Raw genomic sequence first — 15,471 nt, 5'->3', positions numbered from 1 at the left:
TTATAATGAAATGTACAAAGATCTGGAGTTAGAAAATCAAAAGGGAAGAACAAACTCAATAGTTATCAAGATGAAATGACTGAAGAAAAAACCTTGAGTTGCAATATTGAAGGATTCTATGGGCAAAATATTGAATGATGCAGGAAGCATCAAAAGATGGGAGGAATAAACAGATTCGCTGTACCAAAAAGAATGAGTTGATGTTCAATCATTTCAGGAGGTAGTGTATAATCAAGAACCGATGGTAAGGAAGAGGTCTAAGCTGCACTGAAAAAAACCAAAAAACCTAACCTATTGCGATCTAGTTGATTCTGACTCATAGCAACTCTATAGGCTACAGTAGAGCTGCCCTGTAGGGTTTCCAAGTAGCAGTAGCGGCTGGTGGATCAAGCTTTCAACTTCTTGGTTAACAGCTGAACACTTAACCCCTGCACTACCAGAAGAGAATGGCAAAAAACAAGGCTCCAGGAATTGATGGAATACCAATTGAGATGTTTCAGCAAACAGATGCAGCACTGGATGTGCTCCCTCCTCTATGTCAAGAAATTTGGAAGGCAGCTTCCTGGCCTATTGACTGGAAGAGATCCATCTTCATGATCATTGGTATTTGAGTCCATCATTGTGACCATTGTGTATTTCCTTCCAACCTAGGTGTCCATCTTCCAGCACTCTATAGGACAATATTCTGTTGTGATCCACAGGGTTTTCACTGGCTAATTTTTATAAGTAAATCATTAAGACTTTCTTCCTAGTCAGTCTTAGTTTGGAAGCTCTGCTGAAAGCTGTCCACCATGGGTGACCCTGCTGGTATTTGAAATACTGGTGGCATAGCTTCCAGTATCATATAACAAACTGACAGATGGGTGGTGGTGTCAAAGCATAGAGACTGAGAAAGCAGGTGGTAGAAACCCAAAAGATACTGAACTGGTTGAGTCACTTTGCTCCCATCGTTACAGTATATTTAAAATGTCGCTGAACACACTCTGTGTGAAAAGTTGCTTTAAGAAAGACAGGATGATGCCAAAACCCTCATAAATTACCTCTCTTATTTTTAAATATTTCTTTGAATTCTTTAAAATATCCCTAGTATTTACCTAAGCAAGATGGTTTAACCTGAGTTTAACTCATTATGCTTTCTTTGTCTTTTAAGGCAATACACAATTAGGTGATGTTTTCATTTATAAATCCTACAGTTGTAACAGAATTTTATATCTTGGAGACATATAGCCATAAGTATATATGCATTCCTTTTTTTTTTTTTTTTTACAATGATTCTCATATTCTTAGTGTAGAGATCACTTGAAAATACAAGCTCTGCTCTTCTCCTCTCTAAATTCTCACCTTTGGAAGTCACTTAGCTTCCATGGAAAATCATTAATTTTTCTATTTTTGTTTCTTTGCTTATTTAATTCAAACCCTTGAAATAAATTTCAAATGGCAAAATAAACATGATATGGGATATAAAATCAAAAGTAGCATCTGGCCTAAAAAAAAAAAAGCTAAATTAATGTTAAAAGCTGGGGGGTAACTTTTTACACAGATTCAAATCTTGTTGCTTAGAAATCAACCCTATTACTAAGGCTTTGTAGTTAAGACTGTAAATTTGTACTTACAGCTTATCAAACCCTCGTGTTAAATCTCACCAGGAGATCTTGTGCTCTGGGCAAGATAATGTTCACTAACACTGTTCCTGAAAGTAGCCATCACGCCATTGCTTGTGACAAATGTATCCATCAAGTCATTGTATGTGATCAGTCATGAGAAACCCTCTGTGACCACGTATCTTGCAGTTATGTCTTTTAGCCAAACAACGTAGCCTAGTCGTATTAACATAACCAATAATGTCAAAGGCCACGCTTTGCTTTGTTCTGCCTTTGACTGACCTCAATCATTACAAACCCATCTGAACATTGTTTGCAGTTCCTCATATGGGAGTATAACTATAGATGAATTGTACCCCTCCCTTTGCAATTCATAAGTTTCAGATTCCTCAGGTTTTCATGAATTCCCCACAGGAATGACATATTGACTTCAATGAAGCTCTTTGATTTTACTTCACTAGAGTTGGAAAGTCTTTTCTCTATAATACACTTTATGATAGATTATCAACACCATGAATAAAAGTCCCACAGATGTCCATTTTCTTTCAATTCCAATGACAAGGCCTTGTCTCTGTCTCATCTTGCAGCCCTGACCTCTGCTCCCATGAGACTGACACATATTTCTCGAGGAGATGATTTACGTGCTATCCTTCTAAACTGCCATCCTACCCTGACGATCAATGGGGAAAAAACCGGTAAGCATCTCACCTGAATTTCCCACCGTTGGTCAGCCATAGCTTGTGGTTATCTACTTTGTGTTCTGCGCAGATGTTTCTTGTATCCCTTTTCTGTCTCAGCATCTCCTTTGACTCCCTGACTCTCTCTAATTTTCTCCGTTTGTCTCCACTGACCGTGGAATTCTTCTAATGGTTCATACTAACGCACACACAGACACATCTCACTGGAGTTGCCTCATGAAGGATATGTATGTATGTGAGTGTAGACATTTTGTTTTTCATTCTAGGGGGCATTAGGAGAACCTTCTAATGGAGTGCCTCTGAGCATAAAAGACAAAAGAGAAGCCAGTTGTTTGCAAAAACACCTAATGACCACATATTTTCGTATGGCACATAAGAAGGAGGTTTGACTGGGGATTTTTAGTTACTCACTTAGCCTTTAGCTTCTCAATGAAACCAAAAGGTTCAGAAAACAGGTAATACTGACTGACAGAAATTGAATTTAATGAATATTTCTCAGTGACGGATTTTATTCTGCCAAGTATTGCTGATAACATCCATGCCTAATGAAAGCATCCATTAGAAGCCTGTAATGTTAATTTAGTATGAAAAATATGATGGATTTGTATCAGGGGTTTCACATTTCAATGATCACTTTAGGTTTTTAATAGATGTCTCCATAGCATATATTTTTATGAAAAATACTGTATAACTCAGAATGTGCACATTATAGTCTTATTAACTTGAACCATTGAGTTAGGCACAAGCAAGAGTCACTCTTTTTTCCTCTTTTATATTTAGCATTTATAGTTCACAGAAATGCAACATCTAGAGAATGCAGGGTTTAATATGGTTCTTAATTGTTTTTATCATATTTGAGGTAAAGTAAACCGCACATTTCCAAATTAAAGAAAAAAAATCTATGCCAATAAAGCTCTTCTCTCTGGGTAAGTTGAGTTTCTCTTTTTCTTAGAATTTGTTTTAATGGCACTGCAGTTCTAATTTTTATTTCAGGTCAGTACATTAACTATTAGAGAGTTCATTGTGAATATTTTTATGTTTTTAAGGGGTACTTCTACTTAAGTTTTCTAGTTGGCCTGATTTAATTTCAACATCATCCTTTTCTGTTTTGCATGCTGTGCATAGCTTAACTCTTCCTCCCAGGTCCTGCCCTGGAAGCCAGTGTTCACAGCCTCTTAGGAAGAATAACAACAGCTGAATGAGTGACCTGCTCATGGGAGAACAAAGACCATTCTCTTATTTTTTATTTGAAAGGCGATGAAAGGAGTTAAATGTAAGAAATTCAGTCTTTTCTGAGTAAAAGAGTAATAATTTCCTTTTAATGCAAGCAAATTCATTCATTTTACTCTTTCATAAACATAAAGTGCACACCAATGCCTGACTTGATAAATGCACGCTATTGATTTCTCATCAACTGTCTGGCCTTATAGGGACCCCAGTGAAGAGACTCATTGCTGACAAAAAAAATATTAACTTGAAATGTGGTTAGTAGGAAGGGTGATTGTCAAATTGGCCGATGATCTAGACAAAGGTATAAATAGCACGTAGATGAGATCCCTGGGTGATGAGGAGAAGCAAGAGGTAATTCACAACAGTCTACAAATTTTATAACTGAAAAGGAAATAAAATGAATGAAATAACTCATAGAGTTTTCGTCTAAATCTGCAATAATGGAAAGACTGTATAGAGCTACATTGCTATGCCCTGTGCAGAAATTGCTCATGATAAAAATAACAAAGGCTGGCAAATTCTTGAAATAAAACATTTCATCCTGTCTATGTGATAAGTCCTTCATTTTACTCTAGTAAACTTGAGTAACATAAAAATCACTGGAAGGACACTGGGCAGCTTAAAGAATTGAAAAATTATAATAATCTGGCCTTGGAAAGGAACCAACATTACTCCCAGGATCTAAAGATCAGGAACTATTGGAATGACCCTCTATGGTGCTGTTACTGCAATAGTTTGACTCCACATATTTTCCTTCCTTGTATCAAGATTCAGTTTTCCAGGAGAGGGAATCTAATTGGCATTACTTGAGTCAGGTGGTCACACAACTTAAGACAACATGGAGCAAACACCATAAAATTCTTAATTTATGTTACTATCAAGCCCACAAGAAACAAACTGGAGCTTATTCCGCAAAGGAAAAAGTTGAGTGCCTCTGTAAAAGAAGGAAGAAGGGTGGGATGCTGGGCAGTCCAAGCCACAGATGTCCACTACAACTTCCATGGCTGGAAATCTTACAGAATGTGAATGTTATCTTCCATTCATGCACTTAATGAAGAAATTAAAGTTTAGGAAAAATTATTTTCAAGCCAGAGAAACCAGTAATCAGTTCTTTGTCCACTGGAGTAAGATACTAATTAGGAATTTTCAATGATGTGCAATTGTAATTGTGAGGTACTGGGATCAGCACTTGGTATAAAAGGAAACAGGATACAGGCTTTATCTTCAAGAAAATTATAATATAGTGAAGAAGAAAAATATTTTAAAAAGAATACTGTCACGGCGTCCTCACACGGGGCACCATCTGTTGCAGCGGCAACGGTTGTCGGGGCAGCAGAGACAATAACCAATGCCACAACTCTTACAGAGAAGTGGGGCCAGGAGGGTCACTCTGAGGAGTCGAACCCCGGCTTCAGTCCCAGGAGTTTATTTTATAGTCAGTACAGCAAGCAGTGAAGCAAATAACAGAACAATGGGCTTTGGGTGAGTAACAATAAGTTTCGGGCAAGGGAGAAGGAATTCAGGTAAACAAGCCAATCAGTAACAGGACAATAGGTTTGGGAAAACAAGTCGTGCCTAATCTCTTTCTCATCGCTGACAAGTCTCCAACATGTCATATACAGCATAGAGGCCTGTGGGGGCTGCAGTTGTCAATAGTGCAGCCATGTTTAAATGGCATATATCCCCACAGAATACCAGAAGGAACATGAAAAGTTCAATCCCAGAATTTTGGAAAGTTGAAATCAGCACAACGAGATCTATTCTGTCTGGAGAAATAAGAGATGGTTCACAGAGGAAGTGATGTTTGAGCTGTGGCCTGGGTGGCTGATCAGTTACCCATCCAGGGCCTTCCAAAGGGCAGGAACAGCATGTGCAAAACACAGAAGCAGATGGCAGAGAGATAACGTGTTTAAGAATTGCTTATGAATAGTTTAAAATGTCTGGAACACAGCTTTCATGGGACAGCTAAGGAAATGGCACTGTGAAAGAAAGTGCCTAAATCCTGGAAGGCGTGGTATTTGTTTATTATTAATTTATATGCCTTTAGTTCAAAGACGATGGATAGCCATTGAAGTAGTATAAACCAAGACGTATCCTGATCAGATGTATGTTTCTAACGTTTACTCCAGGCACGCTTCTAAAGATTAGGGAGGAACAGAGGAAAGACATTCTGCATCACTTAGTAGGGATCATTGAAGTCCGTAAGGCCATATTCTCTTCCAAATATTATGGAATAGCGTGCAGTTCTTACGATAAAAACTTCCAAAGCATTAATTCCAACCAGAGCCTCTCTATTTACTAACACTCACATGGCTTAAGGAAAAATAATTTATATAACACCTGAAATAGATTGGATTAGGTGTTGCTGGATTGTTGTTGCTATTATTGTTGTTTTTAATGACAAATTCTTCAATGTATTGAGAAAATATTGAGGTTGTCAAGGATTTCATTTTACTCACATCCACAGTCGAGGTCTATGGAAGCAGACACAAGAAATCAGATGATGTATTGCATTGGGCAAATCTGCCAAAGACTTCTTTAAAATCTTAAAAAGCAAAGATTCCACTTCGAGGGCTAAGGCGCACCTGATACAAGCCATGGTATTTTCAAACAACTCATATACATGTGAAAGCTGGACAATGAATAAGAAAGACTGAAGAAGATTAATGCATTTGAATTATGATATAGGTGAAGAACATTGAGAATACCATAGATTGCCAGAGAAACAAACAAATCTGTCTTGGAAGAAGTACAGCAAGAATGCTCCTTAAAAGCCAGGATAGCAAGACTTCATCTCACCTACTTTGGACATATTATGAGGAAGGACTAGTCCCTGTAGAAGGACATCATGCTTGGTAAAGCAAAGGGTCAATGAAAAAAAAAAGAAGACCCTCAATGAGATGGACTGACATAGTGGTTGCAACAATGGGCTCAAACATAGCAACTACTGTGAGCATGGTGCAGGACTGGGTAGCATTTCCTTCTGTTGTACATAGGGTTGCTATGAGTACGAAGTATCTAGAAGACACCTAATAAAAACAACAACAAAGTTGAAGAGCTATTTTATCTTTTTGAATACCATAACAGATTCAGTGAAGCAATCTAACCATCTTCATTTGACTGTTTTCTAAACATCAATTTGAATTTTAGCACACTTAAAACAAATTTTTCTGACTAGATAAAAAAACAAAACTTTTAATTACTTTTGTAATGTCAAAAATCTTGATTATGTTTGGTATAATAATCTAAGTAAATTTGTGACTCTATCTTACCTTCCTGTCTGGCCTAGAAAATACCTTGAATTAAATCCTTACAAGAATAACATTTCGTTACGTTCTGTTATGTTACTGTCATGGGTTGAATTGTGTCCCCCAAAAAACGTGTGTAGCAACTTGGCTGGGTCATGATTCCCAGTATTGTATGATTGTGTTATCTGATGTGATTTCCTTATGTGTTGTGAACTCTACCACTATGATGAGATTATATGTGATCTCCTCATGTGTTGTATATTCTGTCACTGTGATGAGGTTGACAAGATTAGTGTCCTGATGCAATCTCTTTTGAGGTATAAAAGAGAGAGGCGAGCAGAGATACATGGGAACCTCATACCACCAAGAAAGTGGTGCTGGGAGCAGAGTGCGTCCTTTGGACCTGAGGTTCCCGCGCAGAGAAGCTCCCAGACCAAAGGAAGACTGATGACATGGACTTTTCTCCAGAGCCAATGGAAAAAACATTCCCCTGGAGCTGATGTCCTGAATTTGGACTTGTAGCCTACTGGACTGTGAGAGAATAAATTTCTCTTTGTAAAGCCATCCACTTGTGGTATTTCTGTTGGAGCAGCACTAGAGGACTGAGACAGTTACTATATCAAACATTCTTTTCTTGCAAGAAGGTCCCTGATCTAGGGTATTCAACAAGTTCATTAACACATAAATGTGTAGTCTCTTTACTCAGGGATCAACTACACTTGATCTATGATTGTTTCTTTTCTGCTGCTTTGTCCTCTCTTTCTCTTCCTCTCCTCTTTTTCTTCTCCTTTTCTGTGTTCTTCTCCCTTTGAACTTTCTCCTTTCCTCTTTTTTCTTGTTTCTTTTTCTGAACAATTTTAATATCTTTAGTTTCTTGTGAGGATATTACAATTACATGCCACTTTGGTTAACCTGGAATCCTAGTGGCTTTGAGAACCAAGACTTTGAAAATAAAATGGTCGAAAAAATGGGAATGATTTCCTGTATTTGGCCCTGTCTTAGTTATCTAGTGCTGCTATAACAGAAATACCACAAGTGGATGACTTTAATAAAGAGAAATTTATTCTCTCACAGTCTAGTAGGCTATAAGTCTAAATTCAGGGTGTCAGCTCCAGGGGAACTCTTTCTCTCTCTGTTGGCTCTGGAGGAAGATCTTTGTCACCAATCTTCCCCTGGACTAGGAGCTTCTCAGTGTAGGAACCTCGGGTCCGAAGGACGCACTGTGCTCCTGGTGCTGCTTTCTTGGTATGAGGTCCCCATGTCTCTCTGCTCACTTCTTTTATATCTCAAAAGAGACTGGCTTTTCCACAGACTGAGTCCAGTACAACTTGATGGTGCTTGGCTACCACCATTGACTGCTCTGACAGGGATCACAACAGAGGGTTCCGGACGGAGCTGGAGAAAATGTAGAACAAAATTCTAACTCACAAAAAAGACCAGACTTACTGGTCTGACACAGACTGGAGAAACCTCAAGAGTATGGCCCCTGGACACCTTTTTAGCTCAGTAATGAAGTCACTCCCGAGATTCACCCTTCAGCCAAAGATTAGACAGCCCATAAAACAGAATGAGACTAATAAGCCACAACAGCCCAGGGGTCAGGACTAGAAGGCAGGAGGGGACAGGAAAACTGGTAATAGGGAACCCAAGGTCGAGAAGGGAGAGTGTTGACATGTCGTTGGGTTGTTAACCAATGTCATAAAGCAATATGTGTACTAACTTTTTAATGAGAAACTATTTTTTAAAACTTCATCTAAAGTACAATAAAAAAAAATTATAACCATAAGCATAAAAAAAGAGAGATTGGATTAAAACCCAACCTAATCTTGTAGATTGAATCCTGCCTCATTAACAAAACTGCTGCTAATCCCATCTCATCAACATTGTAGAGGTAGGATTTACAACATAGGAAAATCACATCAGATGACAAAATGGTGGAAAATCACACAATACTGGGAATCTTTGACTAGCCTAGTTGACAGATATTTTAGGGGGACACAATTCAATACATGACAGGCCTCATATGTGGAACTATGTTCAAAAGAAAAACTGGGACTTGAGTGTTGATAATGTTCAGAGTCTGTACAATAGACCAACAGAAGAGCCAAAGAGAGTGGTGAGAGTGAGGATGAATTCAGAAAGAAGACCAAGTTCTACTTACCTTGTGATACACAAGCATTCCGAGTTGGTGATCAGAAAATCCTTGAACCCAACCATAGAATTTACGTATGTTCTGGAACTGCCTGTGTGAAACTAAGTGTAACTAAAAGAGATTATGAATAATAGACTTGGAGCATTGTGAACTACCTAGAAGGAACACTATCTGCATGCCAAATCGTGTTGCTGTTAGTTGTCCCCCAGTTAACTCTGACTCATGACAACCCCATGTATGACAGAACGAAACGTTGCCCGATCCTGCACCATCTTCATGATCATTGATATTTGAGTCCATTGTGGCCATTGTGTGGTTCCTTCCAACCTAGGGGCTCAACTTTCAGCACTTTATAGGAAAATATTCTGTTGTGATCCTTAGGATTATCATTGGTTAATGTTTGTAAGTAAATTATTAAACCTTTATTCCTAGTCAGCTGTAGTCTGGAAGCTCTGGTGAAACATGTCCACCATGGGTGACCTTGCTGGTATTTAAAATACCAGTGACATAGCCTCCAACATCCTAGCAATGTTCAAGCCACCACAGTATGAAAAACTGAGAGGTGGGTGGTGGTGTCAAAGCATATAGAGTGAGAAAGCAAGTGGTAGAAACCCAGAAGATACTAAAGTTGTTCAGTCACTTTGCTGCCACCTTTAAAGTATATTTAAAATTTCACTAAACACAACATGTAGAAAAAGAAGCTTTAAGAAGGACACTGTTTCATGCCAGGATGATATTAAGACCCTCATAGACTTCTTGTTGTTGTTGTTAGATGCCATCGAGTAGGTTCAGATTCATGGTGACCCTATGTACTACAGAAGGAAGCACTGCTGGGTCCTGTGCCATCCTCACAATAGTTGCTGTGTTTGAGCACATTGTCGCAGTTACTGTGTAAATAAATCTCACGAGGGTCTTTCTCTTTTCACTGACCCTCTACCTTACCAAGTATGATGTCCTACTCTGGGGACTGGTCCCTCCTGATAACATGTCCAAAGTACGTGAGACTAAATCTCGCTTCCAAGGAGCACTCTAGCTATACTTCTTCCAAGACAGAGTTATTCAGTTTTCTTGCAGTCCTTGGATATTCAATATTCTTCACCAACACCGTAATTCAAAGGCATCAAGTCTTCAGTCTTCCTCAAATATCACTTCTCTCTTCTATCTTTAAATATTTCTTTGACTTCTTCTTTAAAAGATAGCTAGTATTAACCTAAGCAAGATGTTTTAACCTGAGTTTAACTCGTTATGTTTACTTAGGCTTTTAAGACAGTACACAATTAGGTGACATTTTCACTTACAAACCCTATGGTTTGATATGGGATATAAAATAAAAAGATCTGTCTGACCTAAAAGTAAAATGGCTGAACTAACGCTAAAGCTTAATGTAACCTTCACACAGATTCAAACTCTGTAACTTAGGAACTAACTCTATTATTAAGGCTTTGTGGTTAAGCTAAGACTGAATTTGTAATCAAATGTTATCAAACACTTTGTGTTTGATCTCCCCCGGAGGTCTTATGCTCTGGGCAAGGTAATTTTAACAACTTGTTCTCAAAAGTATCCAACACACCATTGTTTTTGACTGGTCATAAGACCCCCTCCAAGACCACATATCTTGTAATTATGTCTTTCAGCAAATCAATGTATGCCAGTTGTATTAACATAACCAATCATGTTGAAAATCATGCATTGCTTTCTCCCCCCTTTTATTCACATCAATCACTATAAACCAATCAAAATTTTGAAGACCTCATTCTTTGCTCCAGCCCTATAAAAATATCTTTGTAATTGCTGTGCCTTGGACTTCACTGATCCATTTTCATGGGCTATGGTGATCTCAAGTTAGAGATGCCTTGAACCTTTAATAAACTTCTTTATTTTAATTCAATTTAGACTATCAGTTTTTCACATGTCTACAAAATGTAACAGAATTTTGACTATTGCAGATATGTAGCCATCATACTCACTAAGTATGTGTATATTTCTTTGTTTTTATAATGGCCTTCATATGTTTAGTATAGAGACCACTGGAAGATGTCAGTTCTACTTTCCTCCACTCTGAATTTTCACCTCTGGAACTTCCATGAAAAATTATTGATATTTGTTTTTGTTTCCTTGTTTATTTAATTCAAACCCTTGAAATAAATTGTAAATGGCAGAATAAAAGTGATACAGTTCATGATAGATTCTGAGCAACGACACCATGATTAAAAGTCCCACAAATGTCTGTTTTCTTTTAATTCCAATCACAAGGCCTTATCTCTGTCTCATCTCACAGACCCAAACTCCGCCAACATGGATTTAAAAGACATTAATCTAGAAGGGGAGCAGCGTTTTGTCTTTGGGAGCTGCCAGCCTCCTCTAGAAGACAGTGGGAAAATTACTGGTAAGCATCTCAGCTGAATTTCCCAACATTGTTCTGCCTTGGTCTGTGACTATTTACCTCTTGTGCTGTACAGGCTTTTTGTGTATCCCCTTTCTGTCTCAGCATTGCCATTGACTCCCTGACTCTCTCTGATTTACTTCCTTTGCCCCCCACTGACAGTGGAATTCTCCTGATGGTGCATACAAAGCCTCACACAGACTCATCTCATTCCAGTTCCCTCAGGAAGGATATATATTTAAATTAGTGTAGACCTTTTGTTTTTCAGTCTATAGAGCATTAGGACAATCTTCCAATGGGGTGCCTCTGAGCATAATTGTATAGCAATTATAAAATACAAAAGACACCTGTTGTGTTGTTGTTAGGTGCCTTCGAGTTGCTTCTGAGTCATAGGGACCCCATGCACAACAGAACGAAACACTACGCAGTCCTGTGCCGTACTCATAATCATTGTTATGCTGGAACCCATCGATGCAGCCACTCTGTCAATCCATCTCATTGAGGGCCTTCCTCTTTTTCACAGAACCTCTACTTTACCAAGCATGATGTCCTTCTCCAGGGTATTGTAATGATCATGAAATTTTGTATGGCACATGTGCAGGAGGTTTGTCTGGAGATTTTTAGTTTCTCACTTAGCATTTACCTTCTCACTGAAATCATAAGGTTCAGAAAACATTTCATATTGACTGAAGAAATTGAACTTAATGACTGTTTCACAGGGACAGATTTTATTTTGCCAAATATGGCTGATAACATCCATGCCTAATTAAAGTATCCATTAGAAGTCTGTAATATTAATTTAGTATGAAAAATATAATGCGGTTCTATCAGGGAGTTTGCAATTAAATGATCACTTTAGGTTTTATGTCTCTATTGCATATAATTGTTATGAAAAATATTGCATAACTCAGAATGTGCATATAATAGTCTAAATAACTTGAACCATTGTGTTAAGCACATTTAAGAATCTCTTTTTTCTTCTTTTATACTTGGCATTTAAACTTCCCAGAAATGCAACTTCTGGAGACTTCATAGTTTAACATGGTAGTTCATTGGTTTGATCATATTTAGAGTAAGCTATACCACACAATTTCAAATTAAAGAAAACAAACAAACAAAAAACCTGTACCAATAAAGCTCCATTCTGGGTAAGTTGAGTTTCTCTTTCTTAGAATTTGTACCATGGCATTGCAGTTCTAATTTTTATTTCAGGTCACTACATTAACCATCAGAGAGTTCATTGTGAATACTTTTACATTTTTGTGGGTAGTTTTTCTATAATAACTTTTCTAGTTGGTCTGATTTAATTTCAACATCCTCCTTTTCTATTTTGCATGCTGTGCATAGATTAATTCTTCTACCAGGAGCTTGTCATGGAAGCCAATGTTCACAGCCTCTTAGGAAGAATAACAACAGCTGAATGAATTACCTCCTAAGTTGTTGTTGTTGTAAGGTGCCTGTCTTAGTAATTTAGTGATGCTATAACAGAAATACCACAAGTGAATGGCTTTAACAAAGGTAAATTTATTCTTCCACAGTCTAGTAGGTTACAAGTCCAAATTCAGGGCATCAGCTCTAGAGGAAGTCTTTTTCTCTCTGGTGACTCCGGAGGAAGGTCCTTGTCATCAATCTTCCTCTGATTGAGATGATTCTCAGGCTCAGGGACCCCAGGTCCAAAGGACATGGTGTGCTCCCGGTGCTGCTTTCTTGGTGGCGTGAAGTACCCAACTCTCTGCTTGCTTCCCTTTTCTTTTATCTCTTGTAAGATAAAAGATGATGCAGGCCACCTTTTATCTTACAAGAGATAAAACTCTCTTTACATTGGATAAGAGATGTGGCCTGAGTAAGTGTGTTACATCTCACCTTAATCTTCTTAAACGTAATCTAATCTTGCCTCATTAACCACAGGCAGAGATTAGAATTTACAACATATAGGAAAATTACATCAATCACAAAATGGACAACCACACAATATTGGGAATCCTGGCCTAACCAAGCTGACACATATTTTGAGGGGACAAAATTCAATCCATGACAGTGCTGTTAAGACAGTTTCAACTCATAGTGAGCCTATGTATAAGAGAACAAAACAATGTCCAGTCCTGTGCCATCTTCACAATCATTGTTAGGCTTGAGACCATTGTTGCAGCTACTGTGTCAATCTATCTTGTTGAGAGGCTTCCTCTTTTTCACTGACCCTCTACTTTGCCAAGCACTATATCCTTCTCCAAGAACTGGTCCCTCCTAACAACATGTCCACAGTATATGAGATGAACTCTCGCCATCCTTGCTTCTAATGAGCTTTCTGGCTGTACTTCTTCTTTTGGCAGTTACGGTATAGTCAATATTCTTCGGCAGCAACTGCATTCTGAAAAACCTCAGAATGCATATTAATATAAACACAGTAACATTTATCTATTAAGGCACAAACTGTTCCTTGAGAGACTAACAGGAAATCTAATCCCATTCTATTTTTTTAAAATCATAGCTCAAACTTCAGACATTTCTCTGGTTATGATATTTAAAATTTTAATAAGTTTACCAACAGGAACTTGTAATTTGAGAGTTAGAATATTTAAACCCATTAGTTAGATAATTTAGGAGAAAGGAGGAAAATGGTTTCTTATATCCAGAAAGTAGGACTTTAAAACAACAGCAGTATTCCCAAGTAAAATCCAGAGTAATCTTTTAGTCCCCTCAATCCTATGTAGTTAATTTTTGTTCCATGTGATTCTGGATTAGCCGCAGTCTGTGAACCCCTAGGCTTCTACATAAGAGTTCTGCAAATCTTGATTCAGTATAGTTATAGACCTTTTCACAAGTCCAATATAGTCCACCTTTTTGTTGAGATATTTTGGTGAAACATTTTCAGCAAAATAAAAACTTACCTGCAGATGACAAAACTTAATATGGCCATGAGGCCATCAGTATATGGATATAATTTTAAGTCTCTAGCTAGGGGCAAAAACATTTCCCTAGGACATTTCAGGCGTGTCTCATTGCGATTTCTATTTTTTGGCTTCCTAGAATTCCTCTACAGTGGAGATAACTTGTTTACAATTCTTTTATGATTGAGATCTACCCAATTTCTGATAGCTATGTTTATTGTTGTTAGGTGCCGTCGAGTAAGTTCTGACTCATAGGGACCCTATGTACAACAGAATGAAACACTGCCCAGTCCTACTCCATCCTCATGATCATTACTATGCTTAAGCTCATTGTTACAGCCTCTGTGTCAATCCATCTCCTTTAGGGTCTTCCTCTTTTTGGATGACACTCTACCAAGCATGATGTCCTTCTCCAGGGACTGGAGCATCCTGATAACATGTCTGAAGTATGTGAGATGAACTCTTGCCATCCTCACTTCTAAGGAGCATTCTAGTTATACTTCTTCCAAGACAGATTTGTTCATTTTTTCTGGCAGTCCATGGTATATTCAACATTCTTAACCAACATTGTAATTCACAATTATTCTTGGGTCTTTCTTATTCATTATCCAGCTTTCACAAGCGTACGAGGCAATTGAAAACATCATGGCTTGGATCAGGAGCACCTTAATCCTTACAGTGGCATCTTTGCTTTTTAATACTTTAAAGATGTCTTTTGTAGTAGATTTTCCCAATGCAATTCATTGTTTGATTTCTTGACTTCTACTTCTCTGGGTGTTGACTGTGGATCCAAGTAAAATGAAATCCTTGACAACTTCAGTCTTTTTTCTGTTTATCATGATGTTGCTTATTGGTCCAGTTTTTGTTTCCTTCATGTTGAGGCTGTGATCTGTGATCTCTTCATCAGTAAGAGCTTCAAGTCATCTTCACTTTCAGCAAGCAAGGTTGTGTCATCAGCATAATGCAAGTTGTTAATGAGTCTTCCTCCAATCCTGTTGCCCCAGTCCTCTTCATGTAGTCCAGCTTCTCTGATTATTTTCTCAGCATACAGATTGAATAAATATGGTGAAAGGATACAACCCTGACGCACACTTTTCCTGACTTTAAACCACGAAGTATCCCCTTGTTCGAATGACTACCTCTTGCTCTATGTACAGGTTCCTAATAAGCACAATTAAGTGTTCTGGAATTCCAATTCTTCACAATGTTATCTATAATTTATTATGAACCACATAGTCAAATGCTTCTGCATAATCAATAAAACACAGGTC

General features: G+C 38.0%; 1 protein-coding gene and 1 pseudogene across 5 annotated transcripts in view; one reads left to right on the top strand and one right to left on the bottom strand.

Annotated features, from left to right (window-relative positions):
• Positions 1-15,471, bottom strand: part of LOC105756398 (zinc finger protein 555-like) — a 376,219-nt pseudogene that overhangs the window by 204,321 nt on the left and 156,427 nt on the right.
• LOC101345977 (adhesion G protein-coupled receptor E4-like) overlaps positions 1-15,471 on the top strand; it is a 115,615-nt gene that overhangs the window by 30,280 nt on the left and 69,864 nt on the right. For 4 of the 5 annotated variants that reach the window (XM_023733251.1, XM_023733249.1, XM_023733248.1 and 1 more), the window contains 2 exons: positions 2,189-2,296; positions 11,208-11,315. In XM_023733251.1, coding sequence (XP_023589019.1) covers positions 2,189-2,296; positions 11,208-11,315 — 216 coding nt within the window. Of the gene's footprint in view, positions 1-2,188; positions 2,297-3,454; positions 3,573-11,207; positions 11,316-15,471 lie in introns of those variants that run through there. The other variant, XM_023733252.1, reaches the window with a different exon arrangement.

Source organism: Trichechus manatus, unplaced genomic scaffold (assembly GCF_000243295.1).
Source record: "Trichechus manatus latirostris isolate Lorelei unplaced genomic scaffold, TriManLat1.0 scaffold00057, whole genome shotgun sequence".
Lineage (NCBI taxonomy): Eukaryota > Metazoa > Chordata > Mammalia > Sirenia > Trichechidae > Trichechus > Trichechus manatus.
This window is presented reverse-complemented; position numbering and strand designations above follow the sequence as displayed.